This window comes from Pelodiscus sinensis, chromosome 5 (assembly GCF_049634645.1).
Source record: "Pelodiscus sinensis isolate JC-2024 chromosome 5, ASM4963464v1, whole genome shotgun sequence".
Lineage (NCBI taxonomy): Eukaryota > Metazoa > Chordata > Testudines > Trionychidae > Pelodiscus > Pelodiscus sinensis.
Window position 1 is genome coordinate 19,388,887 of NC_134715.1, and position 13,436 is coordinate 19,402,322.

The 13,436-nt window shown below is 41.9% G+C and overlaps 1 protein-coding gene and 1 long non-coding RNA gene across 13 annotated transcripts in view; one reads left to right on the top strand and one right to left on the bottom strand.

The window, feature by feature from the left end:
• LOC142829537 (uncharacterized) overlaps window positions 1-3,654 on the bottom strand; it is a 37,001-nt gene extending 33,347 nt beyond the window's left edge. Inside the window, exon 1 of the long non-coding RNA XR_012904028.1 lies at window positions 3,543-3,654. This is a non-coding gene — a long non-coding RNA (uncharacterized LOC142829537). The remainder of the gene's footprint in view (window positions 1-3,542) is intronic.
• The window catches only part of PDLIM5 (PDZ and LIM domain 5), a 217,902-nt gene continuing 207,296 nt past the window's right edge, over window positions 2,831-13,436 (top strand). For 5 of the 12 annotated variants that reach the window (XM_075929621.1, XM_014576355.3, XM_014576356.3 and 2 more), the window contains exons 1-2: window positions 5,196-5,348; window positions 6,840-6,975. In XM_075929621.1, the coding sequence (XP_075785736.1) occupies window positions 5,341-5,348; window positions 6,840-6,975 (144 nt within the window). In that variant the 5' untranslated portion in view covers window positions 5,196-5,340. Of the gene's footprint in view, window positions 3,006-5,194; window positions 5,349-5,845; window positions 5,986-6,839; window positions 6,976-13,436 lie in introns of those variants that run through there. The other 7 variants (XM_075929625.1, XM_075929616.1, XM_075929620.1 and 4 more) reach the window with 5 other exon arrangements.

Below are 13,436 nucleotides of genomic sequence, written 5' to 3' on the forward strand. Positions count from 1 at the left end.
TTATCTCAGGGTGCGTGGCTGGAACTAACTAGGGCAAGTGCAGCAGGTTTCTAGAAATTTTGATCTTGTTCTGAAACACAAAAAGTCTGCATCCTTCTTCACACAAAGGAGGGAGAGGAAGGGGGGTGGGGTGTCCGTCCCTCCATCCCGGTGAGGGAATTTGGGTGGGGAAAATGTCTGAGATGTGGGTTCTAGGATGGAGTTTGGGTGCAGACTTTGGTCTGGGCATGGGACTGGGGTACAGGAGAGGGTGTAGGCTCTGTGAAGAAGTTTGGGGTGCAGGCTCTTGGCTGGGTCAAGAGGTGGGGGTGCAGGAGGTGGTGAAGCACTTACCTGGGGCACCCTGCCCTGGTAGCAGCTCTCAAGCACCACATCAACAACTCCCATTGCACATAGGGGACTCAGGGCAGGGACAGGGGATAGAGACACTGCTCCCGCCCCCTTAGCCCAGGGGCTATAGGAATGTTTTGGCCACCATACATGTAGGGAGTAAATAGGAAGCTGCTCCAGCCCTCCTGCACTACCAGTGGTGTTGGCAGTGAGGGCCCCTGCATCATTTTTAAATTGCCCAAGGCAGCAGGCTGGCTGTGGGATGCACAGTGTGGGGGGGAGTGGATATGTGGGGGTAGATGGATGGGGTCAGCAGATGGGACCCAGGAGAGACCAGGCCCCAAACTTTGCTGGAGCCAGTCCTGAGGCCAGGAATATCCCCAGAGCCTGGGCACCATCGGCCCATATAACTTGCCATCCCTGACGTAGGATAAGCACGAGACCGGAAGGGAAGCAGGACTGGCACACTCTCAGAACTTCAGCTGCTGGCAGAACAAAGTGCCCCCCAGCTGGTCCTAGTAGTGGGAGGTGGTGTGGCACAAATGGTGTAGTCACGTGTGCACCCTTATCCTGCTGTACCCAGCACAACTCTGCCACACACCTGAGCGTTACTGCTGCTACTATCCACCTCTCTACTGCAGCTGAATCTATTACTGGTCTTGGGACTGTTCTCCAGGGTGGCTAATGGGGATGATTATACAGCATTTCACACTAATAGGAATGCTGGACGTCTTAAGTCATTCAGCGTCCTGGCAAGTGCCCAGAATGTCTGTAACAAAATACAGGACTATGTAGCACTTTAAAGACTAACAAGATGGTTTATTAGATGATGAGCTTTCGTAGGCCAGACCCACTTCCTCAGATCAAATAGTGGAAGAAAATAGTCACAACCATATATACCAAAGGATACAATTAAAAAAAATGAACACATATGAAAAAGACAAATCACACTACAGAAGAGAGGTGGGATTCAGGGGAGGGGGGAAGGAAGGTGAATGCCTGTGAGTTAATGATATTAGAGGTGGGGAAGGGGAGATGTCTGTGAGTTAATGGTATTAGAGGTGATAATTGGGGAAGCTATCTTTGTAATGGGTAAGGTAGTTGGGGTCTTTGTTCAGCCCCCTGCGGAGAGTGTCGATACAACCGCATCTGCTCTAATCCCACTGACAGAGACCAGAAACTTCAGGATCTCTACTAAGCATTTATACACCTCAACTACCTACCTGGAGAAATAAAAAAGCAAATTGAAAGAGCCAAACAAATACCTAGAAACCATCTACTACAAGACAGACCCAAGAAAACCAACAATAGACCACCACTTGTCATCACCTACAGCTCCCAACTTAAACCTGTCCAACACATTATCAATAAATTACAGCCTATACTGGAACAGGACATTAAACTCCAAGAAGCTCTGGGAGACAGACCCATAGTCTCCTATAGACAACCACCTAACCTCAAGATGATTCTTACCAACAACCACAGGACATACCACACTAATACCAACCCTGGTACTTTCCCTTGCAACAAACCCCATTGCCAGCTTTGTCCACATATTCACTCTGCTGATACCATTATTGGGCTTAACCAAGTGAGTTTTAAGATCAAGAATACATATTCCTGCGCATCCAGAAATATAATCTATGCTATCATGTGCCAAAAGTGTCCATCTGCTATGTACATTGGACAAACGACTCAGACACTTCGCCAAAGAATCAATGCCCACAAAACAGACATTAGACAGGATCACAAAGAAAAAAAACAGTTTCTTGCCATTTCAACCAGAAAGGACACTGTCTCAATGACCTAATCACATGCATCCTACTTCAGAAGACATTCAAATCTGCACTTGAAAGGGAATCCTCTGAACTGGCATTCATGCTAAAATTCGACACTCTCCGCAGGGGGCTGAACAGAGACCCCAACTACCTTACCCATTACAAAGATAGCTTCTCCAATTATCACCTCTAATACCATTAACTCACAGACATCTCCCCTTCCCCACCTCTAATATCATTAACTCACAGGCATTCACCTTCCTTCCCCCCTCCCCTGAATCCCACCTCTCTTCTGTAGTGTGATTTGTCTTTTTCATATGTGTTCATTTTTTTTAATTGTATCCTTTGGTATATATGGTTGTGACTATTTTCTTCCACTATTTGATCTGAGGAAGTGGGTCTGGCCCATGAAAGCTCATCATCTAATAAACCATCTTGTTAGTCTTTAAAGTGCTACATAGTCCTGTATTTTGTTTCAGCTACACCAGACTAACACGGCTACATCTCTATCACTATTCCAGAATGTCTGTGGCACTGAGGTAACCCTAGGTGCTGTGAACAGTATTTTGCACCCCCCTACCCTTCGCTAATTGGGCGGGGCTGCCCTGGCTGGCAGGCCAGGGCCTGACTTTCTGTGCGAGCTCTCTTTTGGCTCTGTTGTCCTGGCCTTTCACCCGCTCCTCCTCCCCCGCTGCCCGCCCGGCAGGGCTTCCTCCTCTCTCGCTCGGCTGCAGAGCAGAGAACTTCCCCATCCCTCCTGGGCCGGGGGAGGAGCAGAGCGAGGCGGAAGTGAAAACAAGCCCCGCGGGACGCGGCAGCCCCAGCCTCTCACACGCGCTGCGAGCTCCCTGCCTCTCGCCCGGGCCTCTCCCGCCGCGCGGCTGCTGCAGCCCCCAGGTGAGCAGGTGCCGAGCGCCGGGGCGGGGACCGCCTGGGGCAGCGCGGCGAGGCACTTGCGGCCGAGGAGGGGGCTGGTGGCTCAGGTGCGGCGCTAGCCAGGCTGCAGGAGGGGCACCTGCCGGAGGCGCCGCAGCGTGCTCCCCTCCTCCGGGGCTCCGTGCGTGGGAACCGGGCCGGGACAGCTCTGCAGCGCGACTGCAGGCGCCTGAGCTCCGGGGCGTCTGCAGCCCCATCCCGAGCGGCGCATCCACCCCTGGTGCCGGGGGGAAGGCGCGGGGCGCAGTCTCTCTCACGTTGAAGCCCCGAGGGGGGTGGGCAGGTCGGAGCCCCTGGGGGAGCGGGACGGAGAGTTGCGCCGATGTGAAGCTGCAGGAAAAGCGGGTGTGTCTAAGCGAGGCTCCCCTGGGGTGGCTCTGAATTGTTACGCGCTTCGCGAGTGGCTTCGGTTGGTTTGGTGTTTTCCCCCCTTGAAAGCCCCTTGGTAGCCGACCGTGCTGTTGGTGTTAAGGGAAGCGACAAGCTCCGAGCTCTTACGGGTTACCGTGTAACTGATGTGTGCTCCTCTTGGAGAGCTCTGCTTAAAACAGCAGCAGCCAGCGGAACGGGGACCAGAGTCAGTCTTGTAGGTGCCAACCGTGCAAGCCTGTGTCGGGGTGTCATGTGCCCGCACTCTCTGCTTTAGTTTTTACATGCAAGGATGTTGCACAAAGTAGCACCAAAAATGGTAAAAGTGAGGGGAGAAGGGGGGGGGGGGGGGAAGAAGGGAAAGGATTTGCGAAGGAAAGTTCATAGCTGAGCTGGGTTGGGCAAGTTTAGGGTGTGTAATTGTTTGATTATGGCCATGCATTTCCTCTTGCCTGTGGGGACTTTTGTAACCAGATAGCTGCAGGAACAGTAAAGCCAGCAGTTTCACTTGTAAGCCCAGGCTTAATCTTTTTTTAAATGGTGTGGTGTTCAACGGAGTACACACACAAAATCAAACCTAACTTTTTGATCATTTCATACTATAACACATGTCCACTTAAGATGTCTCCTTTTTTCTTTTCTCTGCACATTGGGGATACTGGGATATTCACCGCAGCAGAACACCAGATTTTCCTGAATGCACAGTCACTTTAGTATCTCAGTTATCTGTTAGCATTACTGGAAGTATGACCTACAGTTGAGCATTTCTGATTCTGTCCTACAGGGGGCAATGATGCACTTAACCTGTCCTCACTTATGTTTAGATGGCAAAATGCTTTGTTGAGCACTTACACAAGAAGGATCACTGAATGTTCAGCCGCACCAGAGTTTCACAACTTAGTCCTTAGCTAGTTGTTGCACATTCTCTTTTCATAGAGAATTCTTTCATTCTCTTTTCATTTTCAATTAATAGAGCCCTGCACATACACCAAATTTATACCTCTCTCTCTTCTCTGCAAACATGGGCCATGGATATCTGCAGATTTGGGCTCTAGATAGCAGATGGATGCAGATCCACATTTTATATCTTCAGACATGTCTCTTGATATCTGCATCCATGGATATAAGGAGGGCATCCATGCATTTGCTGGGCTTTGAGTCACATGATGTTAGCTGTAGAATCTTTAAGGATGGCACAAACACATCAGTAAATCTGTTTTCTTAGGGTGTTTCTGTAGCTCTCCTCCCCTTCCCCTCCCCATCCCAAAAAAGTTCTCTAGTTTTATGAGATGCAGAAGTTTAATTGCAAGCCCAAAAGGGGTATGTGTGTGCAGAGAGGCATATTGTATCTTACCATTCCTTTTACCATTACAAACCAATTTCTGGTATCTCTTCGTGAATTATTTTTTAAACTCTCCCCCTCTTAACCCATTCAGGGAAAAATATTCACATGCTTAATTTTGCTCTCAGTTGGGGAGAGAGGGGGAAATCATGTCACTTACCGGTGATCAAACTGAGTTCCAATGCATTAGATAAGGTTTGTTTTCCCCACCACCATTAATCTGAGAGATCACATTAAAATGATAAACTTAATTTAGGGAGAACAAAACATTTTCTCATGGTAGTAAAATCTGTAATAAATATGCACTTTAGATGGAATTCAGTGTATAGTACATAGAATGATTCAGTGAATTGTAGTTCTTCCTAGAACTAATGAGCAAATTCTATAAGGATCATATCTCAGTCTGTGGACATTTTCTTTTGTGTGGGTGAGGGAGGGAAGGGAAGGAAGGAAGAAGAGAAGGATCCTTTCAAGTAGGGAGGCATTGGCATTCAGGGGACTATGTTTGGTCAGCTGCGTGTGGGAGCACAGGAGATGGAAACGTAAGAAATCAGTGGGCGCAATGGTCCTTTTGCAGCTTCTGGCATGAGGATGTAAGTAGTTCAGGGACTATCTTGTTCTGTTGTTAGCTTGGAGAAATAGTTCCTAAAAGTTATCTTGTTAGCATGCTGTAGCCAGATATTCCTATTTTATTTAGTTAAATGGAACTACTGGTGTGAATAGGACCATTACACTTTGATCCTTCATATGGAAATTAGGCTTAAGAGCTAGATTCTTTTGGTGAAATGTATCTAGAAATCTATATAATTTTGCCTCATTACTTTTGTGCATTTCTAGGCTTGGAGTGAGACATTTTATGGAACTTCCCAGGCAGTAGTCCCATAGAAATGACATTTTATTAGATTTATGTATACTGTAGTGTAAACATACTAAAAAAATAATCCTTGCAGTACTTGATGCTTGAAACACACTTTTTTCTGCTTGACTGAAGTTCGATCTTAAATTTCCTATATTAAGTAAATGTGGAATTTTAAATTGCTCTGGTGTAGTCTTACAGTAATCCATCCCTTAGTGTGTGCACGCTCTCTCCCCTCCCTCCACTTCAAATATAAAAATAGAAGGTAGCTACTACCTAAGACGTCATTGTAATGTTGCCTGTATGTGGTGCAGCTGAAGCTGTTAATTTTGTTGCTCAGTATCAAAGATAAGTGCACAGCGTGCTTTGTAAAGGTAAACCTTCATCCTTGTTGGGGGAGGAGGGAAAATAATCTTGGGATTCTCTTAAAATACTTTTTCTTAAATAAGTTGCCTTGGTATTTGGTACATAATTTTCTCTGCATATTTGTTTCTTTTTTTTTTCTGATTTCTTCTGTAATAGCTTGTATGTGCCTACTATAAAAATGGAAATAGTTATCTGATGTACATAAACTATTGGCAAAAATGCCAAGAAACAACATTTTCCCCTTGGAATAACTTTCGATAATACATTTTGTAGTTTTTGGTATTTGAATGTGTAACCAAAACAAGCACACTACTTGTGAATGAGTGTTTGAATGCATCTGTGCACTTGTGACTTAATAGTATCACAGGAAATATATTTTGTGGGAAATTACTGTGCTAACATATTTTCCATAAACTGTTAACATTTTTATGTACTTATGTAATTTTTAGAACCATGTAAATTTAAATTTGATCCAGTACTTAACATTTTGTGAAAACCAGATTAAATAACCTCTAAACAAAAACATAGGAGAAATTTCCACATTTTCTCCAAAGAAAACAATTATTAAAAAAAATCACTGTATGCAGTATGTGAAACCCAAATATTGCAGTACTAAGAATCAGAAAGTAAATAATGTTTTCATTTCCTAATCTGGTAGGCCAAAAAGTCAGCAGATAGGACAATTAGTAACAAATGAGACCTCTATAGCCCATTATTAACAGTTAAAGGTCTTTAAAACAGGGAAAAAAATTATTTGCAACATATATTTGAGTTGACAGTGCCCCCTTTTAAATTAATATTTCTATTTCATTGTGTACATGGCTTATTAAGATTTACACTAAAATGTAATCCTCTTTCACAGACATTTATTATCTGGAACTAGTCCTTCAGCATCCAACACCATGAGCAACTACAGTGTGTCTTTGGTCGGCCCTGCTCCTTGGGGTTTTAGACTTCAAGGTGGAAAAGACTTCAACATGCCTCTGACCATCTCTAGGGTGAGCATCTATGCCTTTATAGACTTTACAAAAATGTCTGCTACATCATGTGGTACCTGAAACGTGCAAAGATGAGTAGTTCTGTAATATGATCCTCTTGTTGAGTGTGAGGACAGATGGCTTGTACAGTGGGTGTCCCTCCTTGTCCCTTAGGATGATGGAGTAGATTTGTTTTTTTTAAAAAAACCTGTTGGGAGAATTAATTTATTATGTTGGTGGGAGGCCTCAAAGTTACCTTAGGGAGAACAAATGTTTGAAATAATAACAGTATTTTGCTGCTTTTGTATGCATGAGATGAAGTATTTCCTTTCATTCTAGCTTTGGTAGATGTGTATGTAAGAAGCAGAGGTGGAAGACTACTGACATAATTTAAATCATGTCTTAGGCTAAAGTTAGCTTTTGAGTAGCAGATGCTTTTTTCCCCTCTCTCCTCTTTTTCTTGCTGGGGGCATATCTCAAGCACGAGGGGGCATGGACCTTAAATCAGAAAATAGCTCATGTTGTCTCTATATATCCAGCAAATTAACTGAATTTATGATCTTTCAGTATCTTACTCTTGCAAAATCTGTTGACAATTTTTTTAAAAAAGTAGTTTAACTATGTGCAGTAGTTGTGAATGGTGTTTCATTAAAATGTGCCTGAATGAACATGCCAGTTTCTCACGGTGCTGTACAGTATAAGTACTTGTAATTGCTGCTATTCAGAGGATTTGAGGAGCTAAGTCAAAACAGATACAATCTTTGTATGAATAGCAGTGCAGTGTCCAGCTAGAGTTCACTACCCTCAAATAGTGCTTAATGGACACTTTTCTTCAGATCTGGGCTGAGTTTCAAAACCTTCCTCAAATATCCGAGGCTGTTATATTTGGCGTGTATAACCTATACATACAAATTTTTCAATATTGAAGCTTTTAGAATATTAGGAATCCTAGTTAGAGTGCATTTTACTTCTCTAATATGTGTGTGTCATCTGTAGAAACCATTTTTTGGAAGGGCAAGTCTACTCTAAAAGTAGTAAAAGAGTGTAAAATGGCACCTTATTTAACAGATTCTCTTTCCCTCAACTCCCCCTCCCCTTGCTTTCCCTAAATCACCCTATTTACTTCAGTGACAAAGATAAGTTACTTCTTACACCTGTTCAGTGCAGTGTCAGTACTACCCTGGGAGAGGGCTCTGGTTTCTGTTGCATCATCAAACTTAGCTTTTTCAGTTGCAGGTTCAAATGCAGCTGATTTATTTAGACCTAGATAATCTTATTCAGTTGTGGGTTACACTGTTGAGATCAAGGTGAAATAGTTGCCTTGCAGCCTTTTTTAATTTAAATAGTACATAACGGAGTATTGTAGAAGTGATCTCAACTAAATATAAACTTAGGATAGTGGATGCTTGAACCACAAGAGTGTACAGTATTCTTTTGTAAACCTAGGATGAGTTTGCATGACTGACAGAAGGATCTCAACAAATGATTTTGAGTTATTGATACACAGTACAAGTGAAATTTCAGAAGGCTGTTTTTACAGTAACTTTTCAAAGAGCTGCCACATTTTTAAAGGCCTAGGTTATATTCAAGTGCCTCTAGATCCCTCAGTGTCATTGGTTTTCAAGATTTTTCAGAGCAGGTCTCAATTGACTCCTAATTTGATGGCTGTCATTTTACATGCACAAGAATTATGACTATTGTGAACCGTGGGTGTAAGTGTCTGCGCCCAGAGATTAACTCTTTTTTGCTATGAGCTGCTCACAGGGCAATGAGTGATTGCAAAGTTGTTGATGTTTTTTGGTCAGGAACTCTACCATGGTTTGATGTGTACCAAATAAAATGATAGAAAATGATAAAACTACTCCTAGTGTGTCTGAGAACCAGAGTGCAGCTACATTATGAACATGGGTAGATTTAAATCTAAAGATTTACAGAGGGACAGAACAATGTTTTAAGAGTAATGTACTACATTTATTCTTGATTAGCAATGTACCACGTGGACCAGGCATACTTACATATGCTGTTGTATTGGGAAGAGCAAAATAAATTGGTCTAAACAATTGAATCTGTTATCCCCAGTCCTCTGATCCCGTACCAGCTGACCTGAGATTCCATCTCAGAAGCTCATGTTGAAGGATTGGGGCCAGAACAATCTCTGAAACCTTTTTTTTTTTTTTTTTTTTTAATAAAAGCAAAAATGTAGCACTTCTGCATGAGTGCTCCACCTCTTCTGGGTGGTTTATTTTCACTGTAAGTTAGAGTGTGTGTACGTGTTTGGCCTGGAATTAAAATGTACTTAGGAGGATTTGCATACCAAAACGATCTGATTATTTGAAGAGTTCGGTCTTGTGTTCTTGATACCCTAGCACAGCATGTACAACACTCCATCCTTCTCTTCCCAGTGATGCACAAATACCTTTCCTGCATAGTTAGACTGCTAATTAAAGAGTTTTGAACATACTGTTTTAAAACAAAGTAACAAAGCAGCAGATTTATTTCTGTTTCCTTACAAAGGTCCTGCTGTGTGTTATGGAGTTTAGCTGCAGCAGTCATGCTAGAAATTTATTCTAGGCTGTGATGGTGAATCTTGATCATTGTTTTGACTACTAATGTCTTGCTGTAGCCTTGTTTTAAGTCCTTGCGTGAAGTTTAAACAAAACTTATGTAACATGTTCTTTGTAGTTGACCAGTGGTCTCCTAACAGTATTGAAATAACCTGTAAAGTTCTTAAGTAAAATGATTTAATGTTAACAAACTTGCATTTCCTGTGACTGTCTCAAGAAAGTCTTTCAGAAAGTTTATTTATATTGCTGTTGTAATGAAATTAGTCAATGGTACTATCACTAGAAAAGTACGAGATTGTTGTGAGTTCTACCACTGACATTTTTACAGTGGCAAGTGTGAATTAAGGGTTTTTAACTTAGTCTATGAGTTCAAATATTTGTAAGCTACTTGACACTATACACTGTATGTTTCAGTTAGAATCCCATAAAGCATTATAGCATTTGCCATAACTGAATGACTTTTGTTCAAGTAATACAGAAATTTGATAAATAAACTCTTTTTTTATAGTAAAATGTTAATAGTCTTCTCTGAAGTTAAAGGGTGACATAAAGCTGCTCAATACAGGGATATGTGGAAAAGATCCATGCAGTAATTTAGCAGAGAAATTTGGGGCATAGGAAGTATTGAGGGTTTTGGGAGGAGATGGCTGAGATGTTTGAAGAGTAAGAGTTTTGAGAAGTTTGAACTATGGCCTTGATTCTTTAGGGTGTTGAATGGCTCTGATTCCCATCCTGCAATGCAGTTGTTTAACTTTAAGCATGTGACTAATCCTGATGGGACTGCTCCCATGACTGAAGTTAAGGATTGAACTTGATATGTGGAAGAAGACCGGTACAGGTGCCCTGGTTTGGTATTCTGTGTTGTGGCTGCGTCCTCTAACAAAGACTGATTATATATTGGCCCAATCCCACTTTTTAGATCTTATTGTCAGCAGAATTGGACTGATAGCTAAGAGCGAGCCTAACAATGAGTCACACAAATACTATGGGAGTACTAGATGGAGATAATGCAAACATTATTTGGCATAAAATAAATGAAAGTGGAAATTACTTGACTGGGGATAGTCAAAGATTGGACACTACCTCATTATAACCTAACTTGTTCCATATGGTGAAATAAAATAAACAAAACTAAGATTAGGAGACTTGTCTTTTACCTTGTTGTATATTCCAAAACCAAAGGCTACGTCTACACTATGAGTTTTCTTGGCAAAAAATACACAAATGAGACTCATTTGCATAAGCTACAATCTCATTTGCATATTTTCTGCCAATCCATTTTTGCACTGGGGTTTTTACGCAAAACCCCCTTTTTCCGCAATATCGTTAAACCTCCTTTTTTGGGGGGCTTAAGGATCTTGTGGTAAAGGGGGGTTTTGTGCAAAAAGAAAGCGTCCATATTGCTTGTTTTTGCGCAAAAACCCCACTGCGAAAACTGATGGCATATTGCAGAAAATATGCAAATGATATTGTGGCTCATGCAAATGAGTCTCCCATTTGCGTATTTTTTGCCAAGAAAACTCGTAGTGTAGATGTAGCCAAAATATTTTAATTTAAGAGCAGGAAAGTTAGAGTAAATAAAAGCAAATAACAATGCAGGGTATCCACTTCTGGAAGCTACTCCCATAGGAAATGAAGACTCATGATGTTAATCAACAGCATTGGCAGTTAGGCACACTGACTACAGCCATAATGAATTCTGCTTCAGGATTATAAACTGTTTGCCTCTGAAGCAATGAATAGCACTATACCTATTTAATGTGCTATTTTCTAAAGTATTGGCTGCTGCCAGATTCAGGGGACTGGATGAGATGGCCCATTGCTCTGGATGTGATTGTTTGACAACATGACATGGTATGGATTTTGATAATCGTGTCAATTATTTTTATATGTAAATTATATTATATTTATAAGTAAAAGGACTTTGACTCTGGGCCCAGCAAACTTGGCTTGGAGTCTGGAACTCAGCTTGATCACCAGGTTTTCCTTAATCAGGAACATAATCACAAGTAATAAAGTATCTGCAGGACAAATTAGCCATCACTGATTTAGTTAAGCCCATGGTCTCAGGCAGTCTGGTTGACTGATGACTATTGAGCAGACAGCTTGGGAATGACGTTGATAGATACCATTTAGCCTTTGCCAGCTGGAATCAGTTCTTTTGGTGGTGGACTCAAGGACAGATTTCTCACCTGTTCCCAATTAAAACTGAAAAGAAAAGTAAGAAATTGATGCAATTTTAAGGATGTACAGCTGACTCCAAAGAAGTTTGGTAGGGTTTCTATAGCAGCAGTAACTCAAACACTTTCCACATCATGTATATAGAACATATGTTAATGAGGTATTCATTATGTATAAGCAATACCTATAACAAAGAAAACAGAATATTCTGCATGTGTTTGAGTTAACGTTGCTGTAGAAATGGTAACTTTTTTCTATATTCTGACTGCTTTAGAAGTTGCGTTAATTTATTTGTATGAAAATTCTGATAGTTGGTTAGAGTTTTATAGTTGGTTAACAAAAATCAGGGTGAAACTCAGGAAATATAACTGAACAGAGTTGTCAAAATGTCCTCTGTAGGATGTAATGAATCTGGTGTTTGGGGTCCATGCTGCATTTATTATGTTATGGTAATCTGAGAGGTCTTTAATAATGTATGCTAAATATAAGCATGATATGTTCGTAATGTGCCAAAATAGGGACTGTAAACTTTTGACAGTGACAGGATTTTTCAGGCATTTGCTCAATGTTGTTCTATAGCAACACTAAACATGAAAAGTTAGAAAAGGATTTTATAGCTTTTTAATATTTAAGCCAATTTATTATGTAAGTTGTAAAGTAGCCCAGATATGGGACAAAATATAAAATTAACGGACTGCAAATAGTGTTCAAAGGAGTTCTTGTAAAAGAGAGATTTTTCCATATGGTTTGATTTTCCTCAACTGTAGGTAACTTTCTTTTTTAAGAACAATCTTCTTTATACATTTTTACTAAACCTGATAGGTTCTGTGTACATCTTCCTATTGTCAACATCCTGCTTCTCACAGTGCCTGAATTGCCTGATTCTGGCAAAGCAGATTAAAGAAGATTCTCCTCCTCCCTCCACAGTTCCTCTCCCATCCTGCTCATTCAACAACATAAAAACACTACATCCCTACTTGTCACAATGTTCATGATGTTGCTAAATCAAAATAGAGAGCAGAGATGATCAGCACCATATAGAATAGCAGATGGATTCTTGTGTATTCTAGCACCACTAGATAGCTCATGTTGATGTTAACATGGGCTGTAAAGATGTACCGAAATATACTTTTTTTAAAAAAAAATGGTGGTGTACTTATGATGAGAGATTTGGAAGATGTGTTTTTGAATTCCCAGCTGTGCCTCCAACCTCCTGTGTGAGTTTGGGAGAACTCAGAGACAGAGAATGATTGAATCATCCACTAGTAAAATGATGGTAATAATACTTCTCCCTGTCTTCTGTTGTGTGTACTTGCATTGTAAGCCCTTCAGGGTAGGAACTCTGTGCTGGAGGCTGTGTTGTGCTAGGCCTGTCAGAGAACCCGTTACCCACACCTGTAAAGTCAATGTCGGATGATTATTGTTCATGCCTCCCCTTACTCCGATGTCCTTTTTCCCTCTGTTGAAATATAAAGAAACTTGAGACTGCGCCACCTGGTTGCTACAGTTGCCAACCACCCCTCTCTCTAGGGGTTGGCAGCCCCAGCTCTCCCTCTTCCATGCCACCAGCTCTGGCTCTTCCTCACTTCCCCTGCCCCCGGCGGTGCCACCAGCCTCGGCTCTTTTTCTTTCTCCTTCTTCTCCTCCCCCCCCCCACCTCCTGGCGAGGCCTAATCCATACCCACCGCCCGGCTGAGGTGTGCCAGGCCCAGCTCTCCATGGGTTGCTGAAGAGGGT